Source organism: Calliphora vicina, chromosome 1 (genome assembly GCF_958450345.1).
Source record: "Calliphora vicina chromosome 1, idCalVici1.1, whole genome shotgun sequence".
Classification (NCBI taxonomy): domain Eukaryota; kingdom Metazoa; phylum Arthropoda; class Insecta; order Diptera; family Calliphoridae; genus Calliphora; species Calliphora vicina.
In genome coordinates this window covers 56,164,035-56,189,730 of record NC_088780.1, presented here as the reverse complement: position 1 = coordinate 56,189,730, position 25,696 = coordinate 56,164,035, and the positions used below count along the sequence as shown (strand labels likewise).

Sequence of the window (25,696 nt, the reverse complement as noted above, 5' to 3'; positions counted from 1 at the left end):
ACAATGCACATAGGTCTGGCGAAGCACATTTTTTGGCCAAAACTCAAAACTCTTTTTCCTATATTTGTTGTTAGGATGTAGTAGCAAACACTTCAGATAAACAAAAAAAATATTTTGTTTTTACAAACTTCAATTAACCGTTATTCTATGAAGGGAGAAAGTTCAATGTTTTAAGTGCAGTGGTAAACTGAAACACGTGGTGTAATTTTTTGTTTTCTTTGAGTCACATATTACACGAAAATAAATAAACTTTTTAAGTCAGTTAGTTATGGATATTAATGACGATGGAAAGTAGTTAAATTTTTAATAGTGAAATATTCAATAAAAAATATGGTAATAAGAAATTACATAAAAAACTTTCATAACCTAAAAATCAGTGATTTTAACTTTTTATAAAAAAAAAATAGTATATAACTTATATAATTTCAACCGATTTCAACCAACCAAAAACGCACAAAATTACAGTGATATTTTGTGCTTACGAATCATCAATAACTTTCTGCTCGTTTTTGCTTATTTTGAAGAAATCAATTTTTGTTTCAGGATACTTTTACTTCAAAAATTGTGATTTACTCATAATTATATAATGTATATAACATACATAATTTCAACCGATTTCAACGAACCAAAAACGCACAAAATTACAGTGATATTTTGTGCTTAGGAATCATCCATAACTTTCTGCTAGTTTTTGCTTATTTTTAAGAAATCAATTTTTGTTTCAGGATACTTTTACTTCAAAAATTGTGATTTACTCAGAATTTGGCAGAGTGGAAGTAAAAAACAAAAAAAAAATTAAATTATTAAAAACTTAAAAAAAATTATGTTTTTTGTTATTAATTGTATCATTTGTATGAATTTATGTATATAAGTGAATATTTTAGTTTTGGCCAAAAAAAGTGGGTCGCCAGACCTATGTGCAATGGCTTTATTGAGATATAATGAATGACTCAGATTGTTATTTCGGGCAGATTTAAAAAAAACACCTCAAAATTAATCACCTATAACGTTTAAATATTTCTAGACCGGAAAGAGTCTCCAGTCAAAAAGACAATTAAGTACTCCAGGAAAAACTGCATTAGTTTCAGAACTAATGATTGCTGTTGAAATTACCATCTGCCACGGAAACTTTAAAATACCTCTTGGAGCGGTTCAGAAACCAGATCTTAGACTAAAACTGTCACCTTCAAAACTAGCTGTAAGGAAGAGCAATATACAAATACCCGTTCTTTAAAATGGGTTTAAAGTAGTTTTTCCAAAAAAATAGAATCCATTGAATATTTTTGGACAGATGTTGAGGTTTTATGCTTCATAAGGATCTACAATAATCAAGATTAGACCGGAATCATTGAATCAAATTTTCTGTTTATAAGGATACAAAATTTATAGTCTATTTGGTTGTGAATTCAAATGTTATTGTTGATGATTTAAAGGAAATTCGAAATATTGAGGTTCATTCCGTCTAAATATTGCATATTTAGATATTCATGGTCACTTAAAAAACACAAATACTCGTATTATAGAATTTATCACTTTTTCTCAAAATGATTTTTCTCTTGACTGATTAGACCAGAATTAGCTTTTGATCATATAAATCAAAGATAAAAATCACGTAATTTGTCATTTTATTGTAGTGATGTGAAGCCTCTTTTGTCTATTTGACTAAAAGGAACTAATGACAATTTGTCAAATCATTTGTGTCAATTATGTCATAGAGTTTTGAGAAAACAATACGTTTAATAATTCTATTATATTTTACTTACATTCATTCATACATACACGTACAACGGCACATAAACTTGGTGTTGATCTAATGAATTGTTGTCTATTTAAATGACATACAGTCATTATTTAAACAAAAAAAAATAAAATAATAAAAAACAAATGAACAAAATTCATACAATAGAATAAAAACTTTGAAAACTTTATTAAAATGGTATGATTAAATAGGTTTCTTAGTGTATATGACAGGCATTTTTTAAACTTTTTAATACCAGTTGCGGATGTGTTTTCATTTAGAAACATGAAAAATTGCTTCAATAAGAAAAATGGTAATAATAAATTTAAAAAACTGCTCTATACTATCTACCTACTTTTATTATAGTATTTCAACTTTCTACTTAATTTTTGACAAATAGATTTTGCAATTGAGTGGAATTCTCAAAATCATTGAAAACCAAGAATTTTATGTAAATTAAAACCAAATAATTATTTAATTTGAAAAGAAGTTTCTGAAGATATGTTATTTTGTAAAAACTAAAAATTATTTAAATAATTTTTTCAAATTTATGTTCAAATGCTCAATATATTAATCGTAATACAACTCAATAATAACATAAAAATCCACTTTTAATAAATAAATACAGTTTTTCCAAAAGAAACTAATTTATAGCACCAGTTTTAGACAGATAGACCACCCAAGTCGCCTATACTCCTAGCACCAAAATGTAAAAAAAAACAAATAAACAATTCTGTCTGACATGATCATTAACATTTTTATAAACTACAGTTTATTTTTTGTTTGGTTCGTTTACTTCCTCCCAGTAAAAAAAAATCATCGTTTTTTTCTCATTTGGTGTCTAAAGAGTTGATTAGATTTTCTTGCATTTAAACCAGGCTTTAACATTAAAACCACCAACATCGAAAAATGTCATAAAATTTCATTTCAATCGTTAAGATGATAAGAAAAGTGAATTTCAATTTCCATTATTGGTTTCTTCACTCCTCAGCAACACAAAATAAAAATAGAAAAAAAACATTATTAAATAATCTTTATAAAATGGAGCACTTATTGACAACTTCAGACTGACCCATCATCGACCACAAATTTAGGTTGTCGTTGTCGTTCTGTTACCTGCACAAGTAAATTTATAGGAATTTATTTTATTTTTTATTTGTACCAGCATTTCTTATTTTTTGGTTTTTGTAATTTATAAACTCTTCTAATTGGAATGTGTAAACTTAATCGTTGCACACATTTGAAATGAACATTTGAATCGATTACATATTTGATGTTTGTAGCATAAATGCATCAAATAATACGTGAATAAATTGTTTATGTCAACACTTTTATTGACTTTTTAGCGATTTTTATCTTCCCACCAACTGAAACTATTTAAGTTTACATATGTTTTTTGGGAGGAATTCACTTTAAATTATCTCATATATTAGTTGCTAGCGGTAAAGCAGTTTTTATTATACGAGTATATTAAGTTATTCGACAAGGCCTATATATTATAGAGCTGTATACAATTATCATCAAACGAAGAAAAATAATCCTTGAAAATTGTAAAAATTGCACTGTCCAACAGCTTTTTTGGAACAGAATAGCGACCCTATAATTCTGAAACTTATATTCCAGCTGGTCTGAATTTTTAAACAGCGGGTCAAAGTTTTAATTTTTTGATCGAAGGGAGCATTATACTAAATGAAAAAAATGTTGTAAGTTAATGTCTGAGAGAATTCTTATTGGCTGAATTATATTGTGGAATTTGATGGGGATCATTTTTTCGGAAGATCTTAACCCTCTAGCTCCTCTCTTTAGGGGTCAATTTAATCCTCTCTCAGACATTAACTAACAAAATTTTTTCATTTAGTGTAATCCTCCATTCGATCAATAAAAAATTAAAACTTTTATCCACTGTAAAAAAAATTAGACAAGCTGACCTACCCAACATGCCCTTTCAGAATTATAGGCTCGCTATTCTGTTCCAATCAAAAAGTCTCAATTTGTTGGACAGTGTTATTAAACAATGGAATTTTTTTGTTTGTTTTTTTTTTAAATCTCCTATTTAAATAATATTTTTTAACCCTTTAATGGCCATTGGATAATTTATCATGTTTTCCTGTGTAATTCAATGCCCTTGTTTTCAAGTGTTGTAGCCATTTTCTGAGCAACACTCTAGCCTATGCCGACATCACTCTAGCCTATGCCGACTAATTTAAAAAAAATTGTATACAATTTGGAATTGATTTCAATTAAATTTAATTTTATTGTTTAGAAAATTATATTATCAGTCATATAAATAACTTTCTAAACAACATTTTCGTGAGCGATTTTCAGATGTGAGTATTATATGACTGTTTTGTCCAATTATATACCGATCGTCATCAAATTAGGTCATGTGATTTATTTCTATATGAAACTTATTTCTGTAGAATTTTATTTGAATTTAGGTTATTTGTTCCCAAAGCTGGGAACCAACAATGTATGTAGTACAATTTTTAAATTCCCCAATGTGTTCTGAATTCACCATCTCAGCATCTGCTCAAATAAATAAATCCAACATCCTAATATCCATCTCCTATAAATACAAACAAAGGCAGTCCTTATCTCCTACACAGAAAAAAATATATTTCAATTCAAACATTTATCCTATATTGAACTGGTGAGGAAGAGGAGAAGACAGTGTAACACCTACGTTTTATTTGCCATGCTCTATACACAGAAAAAACTAACTATAACTATACCGTTTCAATTCAAATATTTGTCACATATTGAACTGGTTTCAATTATTTCATAATTAAATCAAGTATTCATTTGCTCAAAAGCAAAATTTCTTGATATTTTCTATTGAATTTTGAGTTTTGAATTTGATTATTTTGACAATTGAATATACAATTTTCGTTATTGGTTGAATTTCAAATACAAAAATTATTGAATAGATAATTTCGTAATTGAAACACAAAAAATAACAAAAATGTGTTTTCAATTACGAAAATTATCTATTCAATAATTTTTTTTTACTATTCAAACATTTTTTTATAATATCAAAATTTGTATTACCGCCAGGTTCAGAGCTTTCCGAGGTAGTCCTATTTTTTTGTAAATTTCAACTTTATGCCAAATTTTTTCTAATAGCAAAGCTGTTCTCAAAAAATTAAAATCTCTTTTGTATTCAACAATATGTTCTTAAACATTTTGCAAAGATAATTTATCTTGGTAGAGTCAAAACTAATATAGTACTTATTCAGCAATGCAGTGATCACTATTTTGGGATTTTGAGGCTCCGCCACACGATATTTGAAGTCCTAATTAAAGGGCATTGCTACACGTTCAATATATATTGTGATATTTGGATCGCGATCCATTTGGATCACGCAAAATTAGGTTATTCTACGATTTCGATCGCGATCCATCAATACCGCATGCTACACGTTCAATAAATATCGCGATACTGGATTGCGGTCAATATATATTGAACGTGTAGCAGTGCCCAAAAACTTAAACTCAACTACACCTCCTCTATATCCAACCTCTATCACTTTAGAAGTTACAAAATTATTTCTACTTTGTTTTAATTTCCCCAACTGTGCAGTGTATGACTATATATGATTTATCTATACTACTCTTTCACTCAATATGTCATTCTTCTTTTTTAAACTTGTATAACAATGTCAATTTACATACGTACAGTCATAAGATGGTCGCCATTCATTGATCTATCGTCCCATCAAAAATCTCCCTTGGTATCGAAGCTACCCCACTGTACATGATGTGCGTTGGTATTTAATAACCTAACAATATCACAAACCATGCTATTTGGAAGTTGGTCCCTATAATCTTGAGCTACATACTTGGAAATCACCAGTATAGTTTCCTCATCAATCTCGCTGTAATCGGATAGAATGTATTGATGAGAATGTATTGAAATAGAATAGATATTGAGATTGATTGCGGCTACTATATATTGTTACGAATTTGCATCAGCGATTTGAATTTATGAATATTTCAAGCAGTCTGTAACGACTGCTTCAAACATTCATCATGTTTATAAACATTTTCATCAGTAGACATTAAAGCTGCTAAAAGCTCTAAAAATAGAACATTCTAGTTTTGTCCGTTAAAATAATTCATGGAGCTACTGGAAGGAAGGTGACGCTGTATATGAATAGTGGCAGCGGTTGCTGTCAGTTTAGTTGATCATAGGTGCTGTTAGAATTAACATCAATGGTATTACCTGTGTATTCTTGTACATTGTAAAGTGTGTGTATTTAAATAAAATAACTATTTAAATTGTTGTGTAAAGTTGAATAAATAATGAACTGCTTTTATTTGCAATTAAAAGACAAGTAAGGAAGTATGGTCGGTCAAGCCCGACCATATAATACCCTACACTAAGTAAAAGAGCAAAAACATTTTTCTTTTAAAATTTCAATAATTTATATTTTTGAGTGATTTCGGAAGTGGGGTTATATGGGGGCTATGACCAATTATGGACCGATCACCATGAAATTAGGTCGTGTGATTTATGTCTATATTAAAGATAAGTATGTTGAATTTTGTGTGTGTACCAGAATTTTTAAGCGATTTATGCAAGTTAAAGTGATTTTCGGAAGCGGGTCTATATGGGAGCTATGACTAATTATGGACCGATCGTAACAAAATTTGGTGACATGAATTTTGTGTATATAAAACTTATTTGGAGCGGAATTTGTGGAGATACATATATAAATTAAACATTTATGACCGCTAAAGTACAACTTCGGTAGGACATTTGTATGGGGGAAAGGTGAAATAGTGGACCGATTTCAGCCAGTTTCAATAGGCTTGGTCCTTGATAATATGTACCAAATTTCATCGAAATATCTTCAAAATTGCGACCTGTACTCTGCGCACAAGTTTTACATGGACAGCCAGCCAACCAGACGGACGGACGGACTCAGAAAGTGATTCTAAGTCGATCGGTATACTTTAAGGTGGGTGTTAGACTAATATTTTTGGGCGTTGCAAACATCTGCACAAACGCATAATACCCTCCCCACTATGGTGGTGTAGGGTATAAATACGGGGTATTTAAAGGAAATAAACCACCGTTTTTAAAAGTTAAAACATAACAATATGATCCAATCTTTTCTTACCATTTTATTTACAGTAGTTTGTAGCTTCTAGCAGGCTCCATACTAGATTCAGTAGAATCTTGTAATTTTTTTTGTGATCATTAATTGTTCACTGTTAATATTTTATTTAAATAAAACTCTAATTTAATTCTTGTACAGTACAGTTTTAGAAGTTTCAAATTTGAAACATTTATTATTTTTATTGTAAATTTTTCATTAAAGACTTTTCTTTTTTTAAGACTTAAATTATACAAAAAGATCAAAAATAGAATCAACATTAATAACTTTGTATGTACGAGTATAAATTTTGTAGAATATTTAGAGTACAGTATAGAGTTTAAGCTGTTTGTTAGTTTAGTTTTTTTCCATTTTTTTAATCTAAATATAGGTATATTTTTTCGTTAATACAATTACATATATAAATGATTGAAAAAATAACATTATTTTAATACTAAAAATTAATAAAATTTTAGAGTTTTTTTAGATACAGAAGATTGTTAAATGAAAATAAAAAAATGCAGTCAATGACATAAATTAATTAAAATATTTATAGTTTTTAAACTTTAGAATACAATTTGATTTTTTTATTTGAAATATATGTATAATTTCTGTTTAATTTAATTATATGTATGTAAATATTTGTTAAGCTTTTCAAGTCTTTTAATTTAATTTGTTTATTTGTAGGTTTTTTTTAAATAATTTTACATTTATTTTTGTTTTTCGTTAGTTACTACAAGAAAAATAATTGAAGAAACGGCAAAAATTATTTTGTTTTTCCTTTTTATATATAATTTGTAAAATCTTTAAGAAGGAGTTTTCCTTTGAGTTTAAATCATCCAATATTAATCGAAAATTATGGGTAAACGGAACCAAAATTCGACAAAAAAAAAATTTGTTGGCCTTACCAAAATTGTGTAATTATAATAAAAATATTAATTGGCAAATTAATAAATGATTACTTTGTGTGCAATATTCATTTCTTATTGATTAAAAATTAAAATATCTGAAAACTATTTAGGAAATTTAAAACTTAATCATTGTAACTATTCTATTATGTATCTCTGTGAAAACTGTTAGTTGCCTTAACAAAAGATTGGTAACCACAACTTAATAAATTGAATATGGAATGTTAAACATTCGATTAGTAAAATAATGTTGGTCGTTGAAATTAATCGGTTAGAATTTGTTTAAATAATTTATCGATTAATATTGAATATCTTTCGATATTTTTGTTTATATGTATTTATTAATTTGTTTTTTTAATTGCTACATCCAATTTAAATATTTTATTTATTTTTTATTTCTCAATATAATTACAACAATTAAACATTTATTAAATAACTCTATCTACAATAAATATTTTATTATTAATTAAATATATTTGTTTAAAATTATTACTATATTTTTTTAAATTTATTTATTTATTTAAGCGCTAAAAATCATCAACGAAATAAAATCGTAGACATGCAAATAAATTTGCGTTTTTGCATTGCAATAAAATGGAATTAAATCGAATGCATAAAACATTTGCTAATTATGATTTGCAATAATGGATTTTTAATTATTTTTCTCACTCTAACTAATTGTAAAGTTGTTTCTTATATATAAATTTAGTAGTTTGTTTAAATATTTAAAAACAAAAAATCTATTGTATTATATACAAATTAAACTACAGTTGAGAGCAAATCTTTAGTCCACAAAGGAATAATTTCGTTGAATATATGTTTAATTCCAATAACTGTAATAATCTTAGTTATTAGAAAATGTTTCTTACTAATTATTTGCTCTTAACTGTTGGTTAATGCAATTGTTTTCATTTAATAGTTGGAAGTAAAGTTACACCTATTTTTTTAAATTTCATTTATTATTTAAATGTTTAGTTTTGTGTGTGTTTTTTTATTTATTTGTTTGTTTTTCTTTTTTAATATATTTTTAATATAATTCGAAAAATATTTTTCTTTATTCATCTTTTTCATAAGTTTTGTCTTGTTGCGGTTTAAAGGCCAATAGAACCTGCGTTTTATTTTCTTTTTACTATAATTTTAATGATTTTAGACAGTGTTGCCAGAATACCTTTTGAAAATTTCCTATGCTGATTAGAAAAACTCCCTTTTTTTCCTACACCAAAAAATATTAAAATTTATCAGTAAATAATTGCTTTTTTCTCAAAATTGTGTTTATTTGTTATAATTTTTTGTAGTTTATTTCAATTAATTTTCTTAAAATGAACAGAAAAGTAACTACACCCAGATAAAAAACAACTTAAAATCAATGAAAACTATATCGAATTAATAAACTCTAACGGAGGTCTAGTAATATTGATTTTTTTTATTTCAATATGAAAGAATATTAATTTACATGTGAAAATTATTCAGCCTAACTACAAAAGCCTTAAAGTCGATTTTAAGTCCATAAAGTTGACTATTATTTTAAATTTCGTACCATATAATAAATTTCAAATATAATTTAAAACATTGTTTTATTATTTTAAAATAAGCTTTTTGTTTTGAACTTTTATATACATACATTTATTACATATTATGTACATACAAATATTTTCATTTATTTGAATGTATTTGTTGAAAATGTTTTGAAAGCTATATTTCTTATGGTACAAAAAAAAACAAAAATTCTATTTTAAGATAAAGTCGACTTTAACAAAAATTAACTTTAAAATTTCTTTTGTAGTTAGGGTGATTGATTTATTGTATTTCAATATAATTTTTCTATTATAATGAAAATTATTGAATTAATATGACGCGATCTTATTTATAAGTTGTTGTGTTTTATTTAAACTAGCTTTTTTATTAAAATCAAAATTTTCATAAAAAGTGGACTTAGCACTTTTGCACACTAAGCTATCGTTATGCTTTATTATATTAATTTGTGTGTTCAGTTCAGATGTCAGCTGAATTTAATTTGTCTTTACTGGAGGCAAACTATATTGAAGCATTTTCTAAAATAATTTGAATGAGAATTTGGTGAGAGGCACACTTTGTTTATGGCATTATTTCTGTTCACATTTCTGGAACTTTCAATTTGCCATATCCAATATTGGTAAAATAAAACAAGCTTTACTACCAATTACACAGGTCAACAGCAAAAAAGGCTTGAATACCCACTGTATGGATTTGATGCGAGATTTGATTGATGATTGAGAGATTTTTTTAAAAAATATTTTAGTAAAATTTTAATTTTAGATGTTTCTCCACATGATTAATGATAACTCAATAAGGGTTAGTCCGACTTCATTAACTTGAACTTAGAAAAGTTGAGATTTGCATAGCCTTTAATCTGTTTATATATTGCGTTTCACTCGGCTAAGTAGTTTCAGGAGTCATAATAACAAATTGAAGCAAAAAATATATTTTTAACGTGAAAATAGCAAATTTTTTTATTTAAAAAAAAAATCATTAAAAATCGAAATCGGCAGAAATTGTTCAGATTTATTGCTTTATCCCAAAGCCACATGTAATGTGAACAAAATGAGGTATTGATCTTTAAAATTGATGGATTGTTTTCGTATTTATTCACAATTAAGTGAATTCGCTATTTTCACAAATTTTGGTTTTTGTTTGATATATATAAAATTCAGTAGCTAATGTTCTTCTTCTGAATGATTGAATTTTGAAAACATTTTCCTAATGCTATGTACACATTTTCATAAATATATTTTGCGTTTCAATGGACTCAGTAGTTTCGGAGTTATAATAACAAATTGAAACAAAAAATGTATTTTTTATGTGAAAATATTAAATTTGTTTGTTTTAAAAAAATCATGAAAAATTGAAAATGGTAGAAATTGTTTAGATTTGTTGCTTTGTCGCAAAGCCACATGTAATAGGAACAAAATGAGATATCGATTATAAAAATCGATGGATTATTTTTGAATTTATTCACAATTAAGTGAATTCACGTATTTTCTGAAAATTGTCAACTCAAAAATTTGCTATTTTCACGTAAAAAATATACATATGTTTCCTTGTTAATAAAGAGATGAACTAAAAAAATCCCTATTAATCGACATTAAACAAAAAATCTGTTCCTTTTCCCTACATTTAAAAGTTATGCAAAGAATCCTCACAAAAAAGTAGAATATTTCCTACATTTGGCAACACTGTTTTTAGTTAAAATTAAAAATCTTTTTATTTTAAACCCAGAATTTCGAAAAAAAATTAAAAAAAACATTAATTTAAATATCGTTTTTCTTATTTAACTTTGACTTGATCCTTCTTAGTTTTACCGTTTATTAATCGAGTTGAGCACTTAGTTGAAATCAAGATTTAATTCCGGATATTTTTGTGAATATTTTCTGGACAAAAGCAATCATTGTTTCAAGTTGAAACTTTCAACATATGAATTGTGTTCTGTTTTATTTTTGCTTAAATTTTTATATACGCTTTTCATCGATCATTTTTTGCACGAATATAGTAGAGAGTTTAGGTGTCCTGAAACCATGTCCTTTTATGATTTTTAACATTGCGATCTTTGATGTTTTTTTTATATCGGCGTTCACATAGATTCTCCCTATTGTGTAATTTTAAAATATTACCTTGATTTCAACTAACAGTTTATGATGTCAATTTTATGAATTTCAAAATTTATTTTAACTATTTTGCCAACACAAATAATTAAATTGACATAAATTTTAAATTAAAATATTTTTCGTTGTATCAGTATTTCTTTTGGAAATAAATAACTGAACTTGTTTACATATTTTGATTTCGAACAGAGGCATTTGTTTTTAAAAGTGTTTTGTGTTAAATATTTATAATATTAATCTAACAGATTTACTTTGCACCATATTTATTTAAATTCATAGTTTTAAAACTTATGAATGATTAGTTTTTTGTTTTATTAAAATTTATTTAAAAAAAAAGTATGATATTGTTAAATAAAAGCTGTAATAAAATAAGTATTTGCTAAAAGAAATAATAACTATGGTTAAACTATTCACGATCTTTAGTATTATTAGTATTGTTAGCATAGTTTGCAAATGTGCTAAGTCCAGTTTGTAAATAAAAAATTTTGAATTCTGTTAATGCAGTTTTATTACTTATTTGCTATGATTTATAATGATAAATAATCACAGTTTAGAAAGAAAAGTGCTTTGGTGACTTCTTTGGAACTTGGGACATTTTCTATAACTTCTTTTGTAATTTTAGTGGATTTAGCACATTTTCCTTTAACAATTCTTTATTTTTTTAGTTTATTTAAATTCTATATTGTCTGTAACGTTGTATTCAAAAGTCAATGAAGCAACGTTTTAGATATCAGTAGTCGATATTATAATAAATTTCGAAATTACCAAATATTTCTTTAAAAAAATTATGATTTACGTTTTTTGCAAAACGTTAAAAAGGTAACGGTAACGTTTATTTGGATTATTCTGGTGAAGGCGATTTGCGGTAACAGTATTTACTATTATTTCGTATAACGGTATTTTCATGATAACCGTAATTTGAAACTGAAATTATTAATAAATTTTACTAAAATTAAGTTCACAAATTTGATATTTTATTTCAAATTCTGTAAATTATTAAAATCAGAAATTTTTATTTTTACAATTTCAAATTATTTATAGAATATCGGTAACGGTAATTACGATTACATCGGTAACGATAATTGCAGTTATTTCGGTAACGACAGCTAAGCGGTAACGGTAGCCAACCTATGTATTTTTATTCATTCTAGCGTTTTGTATTGAAATCAAATTTTGCATAAAATGTGGACTTAGCATATTTGCTCATTAAGCTGAAGATATTAGTAATACTCGGCTTAAACTACAGCCACAGTGGGCAAATATTTTACGAAAAAAGCTGGAACCCTATTTTAGAAAAATATTAATACAAAAAAAAAATTTTGTATCATTTTTCAGTTTCAGCGATGTGAAATTAACAGATTTCAGGAAAAACAAAATTGTTACTTAACTTATAAAAAATATATACTGGAGATTTTACTGAATCGAGAAACGGCATCCTTTTCAACACGAGGTTCAAATTATAGAATATTTTGGTTTTTTTAGGTGAAACTTCAAGAAATATTTCAAGAGGACAATTTTAAACAGTTTGGGTTAAAATTCGTCAACAGTTCTATTATTATTTCTAAATCTATTGTATTTGAACATTTTACTGAAGCTCCTTTAAAATCCACTAACAAATACACAACATTTTAATGAAAAGTCGCAAATATTCGTAAAATTTTTCTTCGACCTCGGTGGTAAATGGCGCGAATCCAGGTGGGTGAAAAACGGAAATTTTAATATAAACAACGACTGTGCCGTATTCTACTTCTACTTCAAAATAAAAATCTTAAATATTTTTAGGTAATCAAAATTTATTTTTTTTCCAAAGTTGTTTTTTTAATTTTTTTTAAAAAAATTTAATTTTAAAATTTAAAATTTTTTTTTTTTCAAATTTAAAAAACAAAATATTTTGTTTTTAAAATTTTTTTTTGGTGAAAAAAATTCGGGTTAATAAATATTTTTTCTGATTTTGATCCATTGTAGGTCCAACTTACTATGGTCTCAACTTACTATAGTCTTATATTTACCTCAAAATGGTTGACCAGGATCCGTGACCTTGAGCATATTTTTTCTATGGATTTATTTGATTAAAACAGAGGGTGCGATGACACGATCTGCAAATTTTTGCAACAGATAACTAAATGATGCTTTGGTTGATCAAATTCGCGGCATCACGGCCAACAATTTGCATTAAAAAACCTTTAACATACAATTTGTTTTGTATTTTCCTTGACATGTGTCCTGAGTTACAGATTTTCCAATCGATTTTTTATTTATATATCTTTTTGGAAAGATAATTCTGTATAAATTACGTTTACCTTATAACTAAATCCGAAATTTAAACAAGTTAGAAAGTATAGCCGACCAATCCTGAACATATAATAACCTACACTGAGTATATGAGCAAATGATGATGGATTTTCGGTAGTGGGTCATATATGGGAGCAATGATCAAATATGGGCCGATCATAATGGAATTAGGCTGCTTGATTTATTTCTATATGAAACAAATTTTATTTGGATTCCATTATTTCTATGAGATTTATGCTCATTAAAGTGATTTTCGGTAGTGGGCCTTATATGAGAGCTGTAACCAATTATGGACCGATCGCTATTAAATTAGGCCTTGTTAAGTGATTCTCGGTAGCTATGGTCAATTATGGATTGATCCGGAAAAAATGTTTGCTATTATTGTATATGAACTTATTTGTGGATAAATTTGTGTTAACAACTATATAAATCAGACATTTATGACAAAAACGTCAGATTTCGGGAGGACATTTGTATGGGACGGATTTTAACCAGTTTCAGTAGGCTTCGTCGTTAGACGGGAAAAAATGTGAACAATTTTATTGAAATATCGTCAAAATTTCGATCTGTGGACATGGACAGCCAGCCAGACGCACGGACGGACAGACGGCAAACATTAAATCGACTCTAAAAGTGAAAGAGAGGTATTGGACTAATATTCTTATGAATTTATAATATGTGTGGTAAATTTTATTAAAATCGAAAATGTATAGTCAAAAATAAAAGTTTTCTGCAGGTTTTGCAATGGATTCTCCATAAAGTGGGTGTTATGAAAAATAATATAGGACCTGGTATTTGTGTAATTTATATGTTTATTTTCATATCATATTCGAAAAATATATACTAAAAATAATAAAGACCGTGAAAAGTCTTAAAATTAAAATTTTTATCTGGAAATTTGTTTTAAAAATGTGTGTTTTTTGTTTTTTAACTGAAATTAAAATAAAGAAATAAAACAGCAAAAATTTAAAATTTTTTAAGCAATTGTTATATATTTTTGTGGTTGTTTTTTGTTTTATAAAGAAATAATAAAAAAAATAATAATTTATAAAAAAATAGTATAAAAATAAAACAGTTTTTGTTTGTCTTAAAACAATAAAATAATTAACAAAAGAAAAATGTTATGATTTTTTTTTAAATAAATGATTTTATCATTTTTTATAAAGAAACAAATTTAAAAAATAAAATAATGGAAGGGATAATGAAAAGGTATAATTTAAAATGTTTAACAATTTATTTTTTTTTTAATATTTTTAGCTTTTAAAAGCTTTCAAATGTTTTTTTTTATTTTTTTATAAAAAATTTAAGATTTTCTTTTTGTTTATGTTTTTTATAATCTGATATGCTAAATATAACAATTTTTGTTTAAATATATTTATAAAGTGTTTTTTTATGAAAAAGACTTATTAAGCTTAATTTGTAGTAAATTTAAGTGTTAATTAATTTATAAAGATTTGTTTGTTTGTTTTGCTTAATTTGTATTGAAAAAAAAGAAAAAACTTAAAAATAATTGGGCTAAAATCATTTATAAAAATAATAATAATTTTTTGTGGGTAACTTATTTATAAAGATTAATTAATAGTTTAAAAATTGTTTAGGTTAATATTAATAATTATAAGTATTTGTTTTGTTTTTTTTTTTTTTTTGTTGAGAAAAAAAATATAATTGTCTAAAATTTAATTTTTGCTTTAGAAAAAATTATTTTAAATTATTTTTAATATTTTCTCAAATAAGGGAAGAATTATTAATTATTTATTACACATGAGATCACAGTATTAGAGATATAAGTATGTTTTTTGTTTTTTTTTTTTGTTTTGTTTTAAATTAATTAATAAATTAGTTAATAATAATTTTATAAATTAAGCTGTAGTTTTTTAGATTTTTAATTTATTTATTTTTAATAATTTTAGTAAGGTTAGCTTTGTTTTGTTTTTGTAGTAATAATTGTTTTAAACAATTTCTCTTTTTCTTGTGGTTTTGTTTAATTTCAAATATTTACATGTTTTTTTTTGTTTGTTTGTTAATAATTTGTTGTAATATTTATTATTATTTTTAGGTTTTATCTAAATGTCTTAAGTTTTTGTGTTTAAATTTATTTATTTCTTTTATAATTATTGTTTTCCTGTTTTTAATAGTTCAGCAATTGTTTTGTGATTTTTATTTTTATAAATTTTTGTTACAACCTATTTTTATTTGTTTTGTTTTAAGATAATAATATTTTAAAATTAATTAATTTATATTGTGCTGCTTTCCAACATCATCATCAAAATCCTATAGAATTTTTAAATTTACATTTTTGGCTCTACTGAAAAATTTGTATTGTGTGAGTGTTTTTTTTTCATTATTTTTCAAAAAAATAATTATTGGCACATAAATACAGCTCTGTGTTTATTTAGGTTTTCAATTATTTGCATTAAAAGAATTCTGGTGTTGAATTAAAGGAAACTCTAACTAAAATTTTAAAAATTAAATTTTACTAATTTTTCCAATTGGGTTTATGAAAACAATGTCCAAAATGAGATATAACTGTCATAATTGTGTTTTTTCAAATCTGTTACAATTTTATAATTTAAACTAGTTTTACCATTTGTTGTCTATTTCTTATCAAACACGTACATATAACTGTCATAAATCCATTAATATTTCTTTTATTGTTTCCCTTACTCTCTCTATCTCAATCCGCTTAAACTTTGTAACGGTTAATTTAATGGCAATTAGCTTTGATACTCATAACAATTTCTTGCTCAATTGATATTGTCAGTTAAGTACTCCCAATTTATGTCTATAGGGGTGTTTTATATATTTTTAGTAGAATCGGTTAATGTTTGATTTTACAGAAAGAATATTTTGCCATTGATTTATAATTTTAATATATTTTTTGGAGAGATTACGATTTCGTTAAAACTAAATTTAATATTTAATAACAATTTGTCTAAACTTCAGAGCCGATGCATTACGGCTGCATATTAACCTCATATTTTCAGAGTTGAAATCAAAATTCGCCCCCAAAAACGTAAACACCCTAATATAGATTGTTTGTTGTTGTAGCCTGACTGACAGTTTCTAATTTGCAATTTCTTTTAATTTTTGCTCTCGCTCTTTGCTTTTTTGTTTGTTTGACAGATAAATGTGTTTTATGTTTAAATTTAGCAAATACTTTATATTTTTTTTGCATAAAAGTGTCATAAAAACTTGTTATAATTTAGAGAATGTTAGAGAAACAAAAACAAAATCATACAATATTAATGGCGACAGCTACTACTACTACTTTTGTTAATGACTTGTCTATCTTTCTTTTTTTGTTATGTCTTTTTTTCGTGGTATTTCTTTAATAATTATTAAAATTTGTTTAAAAGTGGGAGGAGTTTGGTATATAAAAACCGCCCACTTTATGAAATGAAAACAATAAATTTAAAACAATTAGTAATTTAAATTTGCTAAAATTTGACAGCTGTCACACTTTTAAAGGTGAAAGGTAATTCTTTCCATTAATTTAACACTAAAAAACTCTTTTAATTGTGAATAATAATCGCTAACGTGTATGTGTGTAAATTTTTTGAATAAATCAATTTGTTCAACAAGAAATTAATGTTTTAGTTTTTTTTGTATAATTCTACTATTTAAGTTTGTTTTTGTTTTATTGTCTTTTATCATATTAACTGATTTGTTTTTAGTTGCATCACTCATTCACTCTCACTCCCTTTAAACTTCTTAACTTATTCGGTAAGGAACAATATGACCATTTCATGATTACTATTACCATCACTGTGGTGACCACCACTTACTAACGTTATTTGATTATCCTTGATGGCATAGGTGCTTCTGGCCACACTGGGCTCCAGCAGTTCGCTAACAAAAAACTCACATTCATCCTCTTCGTCTTCGTGCGAATCTTGCTCCGAATCCAATTCCATTCTTAATGGGGAACTGGGATTGGGGGGAGTAGTATTTGTGGCCTTGTCGTTGTCATTGTTGGCCTCCAGCATTGCACCTGTGTCAGCATCCAAAGATGAGTTGAGTAGGAAATCGGGTTCAAAGACAAATTGCCTGCGTTTGTCTCTTTTAAGCGATAGTTCTGCCGTGGGCATAGTGTCTAGGGGTGTCGTGGGTGAGAGCGGGGAATGCCATACTGTGGTTAGATCTGGCTGCATCAGTGGTGGTAGTCTTTTTATTCTATAGGATTCCAGCAATGATGATTTCTTCTCGACCTACAAACTAGTAGCACTCGATGATACTATGGAAATATCGGAGGAATGAAGCATATGAGCATGAGCAGCCGACTGATGATGGACATGGACATGTTGCTGTTGTTGTTGCTGCTGCTGCTGGTGATGTTGTTGCTGAGCTGTCGTCTGCTGTAACTGCATTTGTTGCTGTTGCTGCTGTTGTTGTTGCTGCTGCTGCTGACTTAATTTCTCTTTTTTAACTCTCTGCTTAAGATGAACCTTGGCATGTCTTTTCTTCTCGTCGGAACGGGCAAATTTACGGCCGCATATATCGCAGGAGAAGGGTTTCTCGCCAGTGTGAGTGCGTATATGTGTGGTCAGATGATCAGAGCGACTGAAGGAACGCATGCAAATGCGACATTGGAATGGTTTTTGACCGGTATGAATACGTATGTGGCGGGTGAGCTCATCTGATCGTGAGAATCGTCTATCGCAATTCTCCACCGGGCAGGCATAGGGCCTCTCATGAACAGGCGTCTTGCTGGGACGGTTAGGATATTTACGTGGCTTAACCGGGACTAGTTTCAAGGGCATGGCACTTTGTTGATAGACTTGAGATAAAATCTCATGACCCTTGCTGGTGGAGGGAGAATATTCTGCCAGTTGGACGACCGAATAACCGGTTTGAGATCCTGACGCGGAGGCGGAGGGAGTCGTTTGCATATGATGAGTGGGTGTGTGAGTAGGCTCGGCATAAGCTTCCTGCTTGGGTATAATGCCACCGCCCAAGGCCGTACTAGAGGAGGCCGAAGAAGGTCCGGGCAAGACCAAAGTGGCGGTTTGCTGGCTACCCGCTGCATATTCAGCCGGTGAATCTAGCCATTGATATTTGGGTGTGGATACACTCATTTGCTGGCGATACTGTTGCAAATCATGGGAATTTTGAGCTTGTTGCATATCGGCCAAGGTGGTGAAGGTGCTGGCGCTGCCGTAACTGGGCGGTGCGGCTTGCTTAAGTAAAATGGGCGAACAGTCCATTTGCAGGCCCAATAACTCTACATGGCGAGAGTCTTCGTAGGCCGCTGCTGCAGCATGCATATGATGAGCGGAGGGTGAGGGCGTAGAGGCGGGAATGGTAGTTTGATGCTGTGTGCCATAGTGAGCCTGGGTGGCTACCGCATTTTGAGGTCCTGGACCCAAAAGACTAAACATGGGTGGCTGGAATAGAGTCTTGTCGGGACTGGGTAGACTCCAGCTGTTGCCCAAACCAGCGGAAGGAGGAGACATAGGACCAGGCAATACCGTTAGAGAAGGTGAATGCATTTGTGTTTGATGCTGTTGCTGCTGCTGTTGTTGTTGAAGTTGAGAATGCTGCTGCTGCTGTTGTTGTTGCTGATGCTGCTGTTGTTGCTGTTGTTGTTGTTGCACACCAGCAACAGCTGTATTTAGACCACTCATGGTGGTATTACCTGTGGTAGTAAAAATGCCACGATATGATATTTTACCACTACTACTACTACTTGTATTATTATTGTTTGCATGCTGGGATTGTTGTTGCTGTTGATAGGGATGATGATGGTGGTGGTGATGATGGTGATTGTGATGATGTTGGGGGTGTGTTTGGTGTTGTTGTTGATAGTGTTGTTGCTGTTGTAGGTGATGATTGTGTTGATGTTGCTGCTGTTGCAGATGTTGCTGGTGTAAGTGATTCTGATATATTTGGTTTTGTTGTTGGTCATGATAGTGTTGCTGGTGTTGTTGATCTAGTTCAAGTTGTTGTGGTGATTGTTGTCCTGTTTGCAGGTGTTGCTCTTGATGATGTTGTTGCTGTTGTGTGTGATGGTGTTGCTGTTGTTGTTGTTGGTGGTGATGGTGTAAAGGTGTATTGCTTTGTGTTGTATTTGTATTGTTTGTCCCTAACGTTGCTGTCGTTGTTGGTGTTGTTGTCTGACTTAGTTGTTGATGTGTGGTAGTGGTGGATGTAGGATACATGGTACAACTATTATTACTTGTTTCTTCCTTAACAATTGTCAATGTGGGCGGGGTACTACGTTCCTCCTTCAATGGACTGCACAATACCGGACTGGCCACTGACTGAGGTTCCAACGACAAATCTTCAGATTCAATGGAACCTGCAATATGACACAAACAAACACAAAATTCTAATAAATAAAAATCATAATTAAATTATAAAGTAATTAAAAAAAAATGTGCTAATATAGGTGAGTAAATATGAAAATGATGAATCTTAATAAAAATATTTTTTTTTTAATCTGAAAATTTAGTGTAAAATTTATTTATTTTTTTGGATAATTTGAATACAATTTTATATATTTTTTATCTAAATTTTTGCAATAATTCAAACAAATTCTCTATTTCTATAACTAAAAAAATCAAATTCCTTTATGCAAATGTCATATCATCTTCAGTTGCTTGCCACAAATCCAGCCATAATACATCAAGTGTTTTGTATTGAATGACAATAAATTCCGCGAAGTTTTTGTGCCACCAAAGTGACAGTTTATGTCGGTTTTATTGACAAAAAATCAGTTAAAAAAAAGCAGACGACAAAAAACGTGCAACAACATGAGCAACACAAACAAATAATATAATTTAAAGTGGTGGCTCAGCAAATGACTGCACAACAGCATCTCGGATTAAAACAAACAACCAGACAAAAAAAAAAAAACAACCAAGATGTTGCACATGTTCAATGGTTTAGTGCAAAACGAACCAACCAACCAAGTTTTATATAGAATTCCTGAGAAATCTCAACACGGGAGGTCGTTTATGCAGCTCCAAAACTCCAGTTCGATCAATTACGTTCTCAAGAATAAAACAAGTCAAGAAACAGCAAAACAAAACACAAACTTTAGAACAATCAACATTTAAAGCGAGAAGAATAAGAAGAAATGAAAAAAACAGGAGCTATTTGGAAGGCATCTTAAACTCTCTGTCCCTCAAAAACAGCTGGCCAGCCATAAAGCCAGTATTTGCTGGTAGCTGAGACGACAACTAACTGGGATAAGCGCAAGACAATACAATGTTAAACATTTGCAACTGACATTGCATTAGCAGCAATTGTTTATGTTATAAATACGAGTACATACCAACATAGTGTGGCAGTTGTTGTTTTTTTTTTGTGGCGCTGCAATGTTAATGATGCATTTCCAATTCTTCACTATAAGTGTAACGTATCATGTTATTGCAGTTGCAACTGATGGATTGTATTGCTGTGATCTTAATGTGAGGTGACATCAATCTCTCCTTTGGCTGTTTTTTTTGTTTATGGACTTTTATTGCATTCTACATGATTGTTTGTTTTCTGATCTCTGTTTGTTTTTAATGCCCAGAGAGAGGAGCTGCTGTCCAATATTAATGATGACTTTATTTATATGGTTTACAAGTTTATTGACATGCTCAATCACTCTAATCCAGTCAGTGGCAATGTCATTGAAATTTTTATACTAAATATTTTATCGCACATTTGTTTGTTTGTGTTTTTTTTTTTTATTTTTTTGTTGCAACATATTATTGCGTAATATTTAGATGTCATAAAGTAATCAGAAGAGGAAAAACAATAGGGGGGTTTTTTATGGCAAAATATTAATGAGGGAATGAGTAAAGATAAGGACTGGGTAAAAGCAAGTTCTTGTTTTATTTACTAATTATTTGCAAAAACACTGAATTTAATATAAAATAGGAAATGTAATAAAATTTGTTTAAAAAATACAACAAAAAGAAGCATCAAAAATATTGAATATAGAACGTTTTACATTGAGTCCTGTACCCCGTTTCTATAACTTGTGGGAAGTTATAGAATCCTCAAAACTTATTTAATTATTAAAAATTTAAAAAAAATATTCAAAATTGTTTACGCAAAATTTAAAAAAAAATTTAAAATTTTATTTTTTATAACTGAAATAAAACACAAAAAACCGAAATTTTACTAAATATAGCAGAAAAATACAAATTCATAAAAAGTTTAAAATCTTAAAACCTTAATGAACTGTTGTTATCCGAACTATTTTCATTGCGCCATGGATAAGTTTTATCCGTTGTAAGCAAAACATATATTTTTATATTGCAAACTAGTTTGGCTTTCTATTATAAATTTTGTTTAAATTTTATTAAAAAAATAATTTTTTTTTTGGAAAATTAAAAAAAAAATTTCAAAATTTTATTTTTTATTCATAAAATCTAAAATAAAAAACTGTAATTTTCCTAAATTTAAAGGAAAAATACCAATTTATGAAAAGTTCAATATATTAAGCAGTATTTAAGAAATTGTTATCCCAACAATTGTCATTGCGCCATGGATATTTTTAGGTTTAAAACAAATGTTTATTTCTATGACAAATTATTTTGACTTAAAAAAAAAATAAAGCACAAACCAAAAAATTAATAAAATTGAAATATCATTATCCAAACAATTGTTTTTAAGCCAAACATAATTATTATCCGTTTTAATTTTCTGATAGATCATGAATATTTTGTGGAACATCTTAAATTGTATAAACAGTTTGTGTTTAAATGTTCAATTATTAAGTGTTTGTTTTATGAGTTTGTAATTTTCTTTGTTTATAAGTTTTGGCTAATAAATCATAACATAATTACCCAAAATGTTTATTACTTAAATTTATTTTATGACTGTGTTTATTATTTATAAAAGACCATTAAAAGAAACAATCACTACTTACAAACAATATAAAAATGTACTTGTTATTAAGATGATTTAAATAAACCATAAATGAGAAAGACTGTTTGGAATTGGCCAAAATATGAAAAAGACACAAATAAAACTATAAATCCTTGAAACAGCAAGTCCTCGCTGTAAAAAAACAAATGCATTTTAAATTATGCTCAAATGAGTTTATGGCAATATGCCGAAATTGTTGAGCTAATTTGTTTGATTTCTTTAAGGAGTTTTCTTGACATTTTATTAAAATATTGTTACTCGAATTTGTATTATGAGCCATGCCACCATGCATGTTTTATTCATTATTACGCATGAGTTAAAAGTATTTTAGTTTATTGTTTGTCTTGTATCTTTGGAGGGTATTTATTATGGTGATTTTGGTACAAACAAACCGTTTTTGTCATTTTGAAATAAATGGCTTTTTGTTGCCAAAATCTACGATTAAAAGCTGATTTATCAATGTCAAATAAAAAATTAAAAAAGCCAACAATAAAAAGAACTTTTATATTTTAATAATAATGTGAATAATAAAACGTTTGTTTTTAGCCAGTCGAGAGACAGTTGACTGTAAAAATATTATATTAGACATGTCTCATAAATTTATTAAAAAATATTAGCTGTTTCTTTTTTCATTTGGTTTGTTTTTAAATACTAAAATATTTTTAAGGAAAATATTAAGTTATATTTAATTTAAATATCTTTATATCAAGAGACAAATTTGTTTCAGTTTTCATCTCTAGAATTTTGGTTTTGCGTGGGCGTTTCTGAGTGCTCCATCAGTTTAAATTTAAAAAATTTTATTCATTTTGGATATGTTTGTTTTTATTTATAAAGACAAACTGAAAAAAATATTTAAAATATTAAATTTGTAAGGAAAACCCAAAAATGTAAATAAAACTATGTTTATTATAGCCTGAAAGTATGCTTTAGTTCAGTCAGCAGATAAATAGGCTATTGAAAAAATCGTTGAATGTAAAGATTATACTTTAATATGTTTAAACTGCATTTTGAAAATAGTATTAAAGAAAAAGAAGGAAGAAAGGGAATTATGGCCACTAGAATTAATTCAATTAGGTTCAAAAATATAAATTTTAAGCCTAGCTAAGCAGTTGTATAAGAATCGATCGATCGAATTACTGATCATACACTCCAATACATTTCAGATTTTAAATTTCGACTACAAAAATAAGATAATTAACTGCTTTATTTTTTCAAAACTCTCCATTTGGAATTAAAATTCTTAATACGAAATAAATTTAAATTTAAAATATTTTTAATGATAATTTTCTTTAAAAAAAAATTGATTGCATTTAATTATTTGAATTATAATGGGGTTGATATCATTTTGAATTCTACTACAATACAGACTCAACTTTAGTTTCTGTTCATTAATTCAATTAGAAAATTACTCGACACATCCATCAACAACTATACTCGTATTACACTGAATATTTCAAGCTAAATATTATTTAATTATCAAAGATTTGTAGTTTTGTTTTTGTTTATTTTTTTTTGCTGCGTTTTTTTTTATTATTTTTTGTGCTTCTAATAATTTAAAAAAAAAGAAACCATTTACTGGCATTAAGAACATGATAAAGAAGCAGGGAAAAAACGGCAGTAAATAGTAGTAGTTCGTTCGGTGGCAGTAGTTTTTGTTTGTTCAAATAAGAAACATTGACACTGAACGGAAATGTTTAATAAATGATTAATTAATTGTATATTTAGTTTGCATGTTTGTTGTTTTAAAATTTATTTTAATCAAATCGAAATTTTAAAACAAAAGTCATTAACTTGAATTAGATTTATTTTGAAGTTAATTTAAAATGGTTAACAACAAAAAGTTATTAATTGCAAAATAATTCAAATAATTTGAAAAGTTAAATAAAACAAATTTAAGTTATCTAATTTATGAAATTGTATTCAAAAATCTATACAGTTTTAAAATGTTAATGAATGAATTGCAATGATTTAAAGTGAAAAAGAAAAACTAACCTGTTATTGGTGGTGGTTCGACAACGGTCGAAGGACCAAAAAATGATGGTATATCACTAGAAGTGGTAACGGGTGTATTCAAATCTCCCTGCTGAGCCTCAATATGCGAATGTTTGATATCTATGCTGTCGCCTACGGACGACACGCTGGCACCACCCACCGGACTATGTTGCGTGGTATTCAAGAGACTCAAATGAGAAGCCGAACTGCGACCACTTGTGGTGGTTGTGGCAGCGGTATTAATACTAACAGCAGCACTGCCGATCGAAGGACTATTATTGTGTAGAGGAGAGTTCTGCTGTTGTTGTTGCTGCTGGTGATGATGATGATGTTGATGCTGAGTTTCAGCTGCCACTGAGATGGAACCCAAACGTGCGTTATTGTAATGGCGTGATAATGCTGAATTCGATGAGGGTAAACTGCTGAGGGAGGACGAGGAGGCGGTTGTTGATGCAGTGGCGGGCGATGATTCGGCTGCCGACGATGAGGGTGACGTGGTGGAGAGATTGTAATGTAAGAGGGTTTGTGAACCCAAATGACCTCCGCCAAAGGAGGAGGGTGTGGTGAGATATGTAGCGCCGGAAGACACCGCTGTGGAGGGACTCGTCTGAGCGGTGGTCTTAAACAGGCATGTGTCAAAACTTAAAACATTGAAATGCGCCGCAGCAGCTGATTCGGTAAGTAGGAATGTGTGATGCGATGGCGCCACTAGGGTTTCAAGCCCTTCCATGATCATGGCCGCTGATGGGGTTCCAGGGGCTACGCCACCTAAAATGACAAAGAATAATTAAATAAAAATTATTAATCTATAAATATTAAACAACATAATTTCAATAAAAAAGCATTTATTTTGCCTTGTAATCTTCAAAAAATATTGTATATACAAAATCTTTATTTTTTAAAGACATAATAAGAAAACAAATTTCACTTTTTACACTTGACTTCAAGAGCCCTCAATAAACATGCTATAGTCCCATTATTACGGCCATCAAAGAAATATGTTTTTTTTATTATTTATTATTTCATTGTTTTTATTTCGTTTAGTACCTCATCATAATAGACACACAAAAAAGCTGCCAGGGAACAAATCACAGAATGAACAAAAAAAAAGTTTGTTAAAACAACAATTAAACGGTAGTGATTTTAGCGCATAGATGCTGTCAT

At 28.4% G+C, this 25,696-nt stretch overlaps 1 protein-coding gene across 1 annotated transcript in view; it reads right to left on the bottom strand.

The window, feature by feature from the left end:
- Nucleotides 1-17,876: 17,876 nt before the first annotated feature.
- The window catches only part of sr (stripe), a 232,911-nt gene continuing 225,091 nt past the window's right edge, over nucleotides 17,877-25,696 (bottom strand). The window contains 4 exon segments of the mRNA XM_065514190.1: nucleotides 17,877-19,209; nucleotides 19,211-19,242; nucleotides 19,839-19,973; nucleotides 24,533-25,300. Of these exon segments, the coding sequence (XP_065370262.1) occupies nucleotides 17,884-19,209; nucleotides 19,211-19,242; nucleotides 19,839-19,973; nucleotides 24,533-25,300 (2,261 nt within the window). The 3' untranslated portion in view covers nucleotides 17,877-17,883.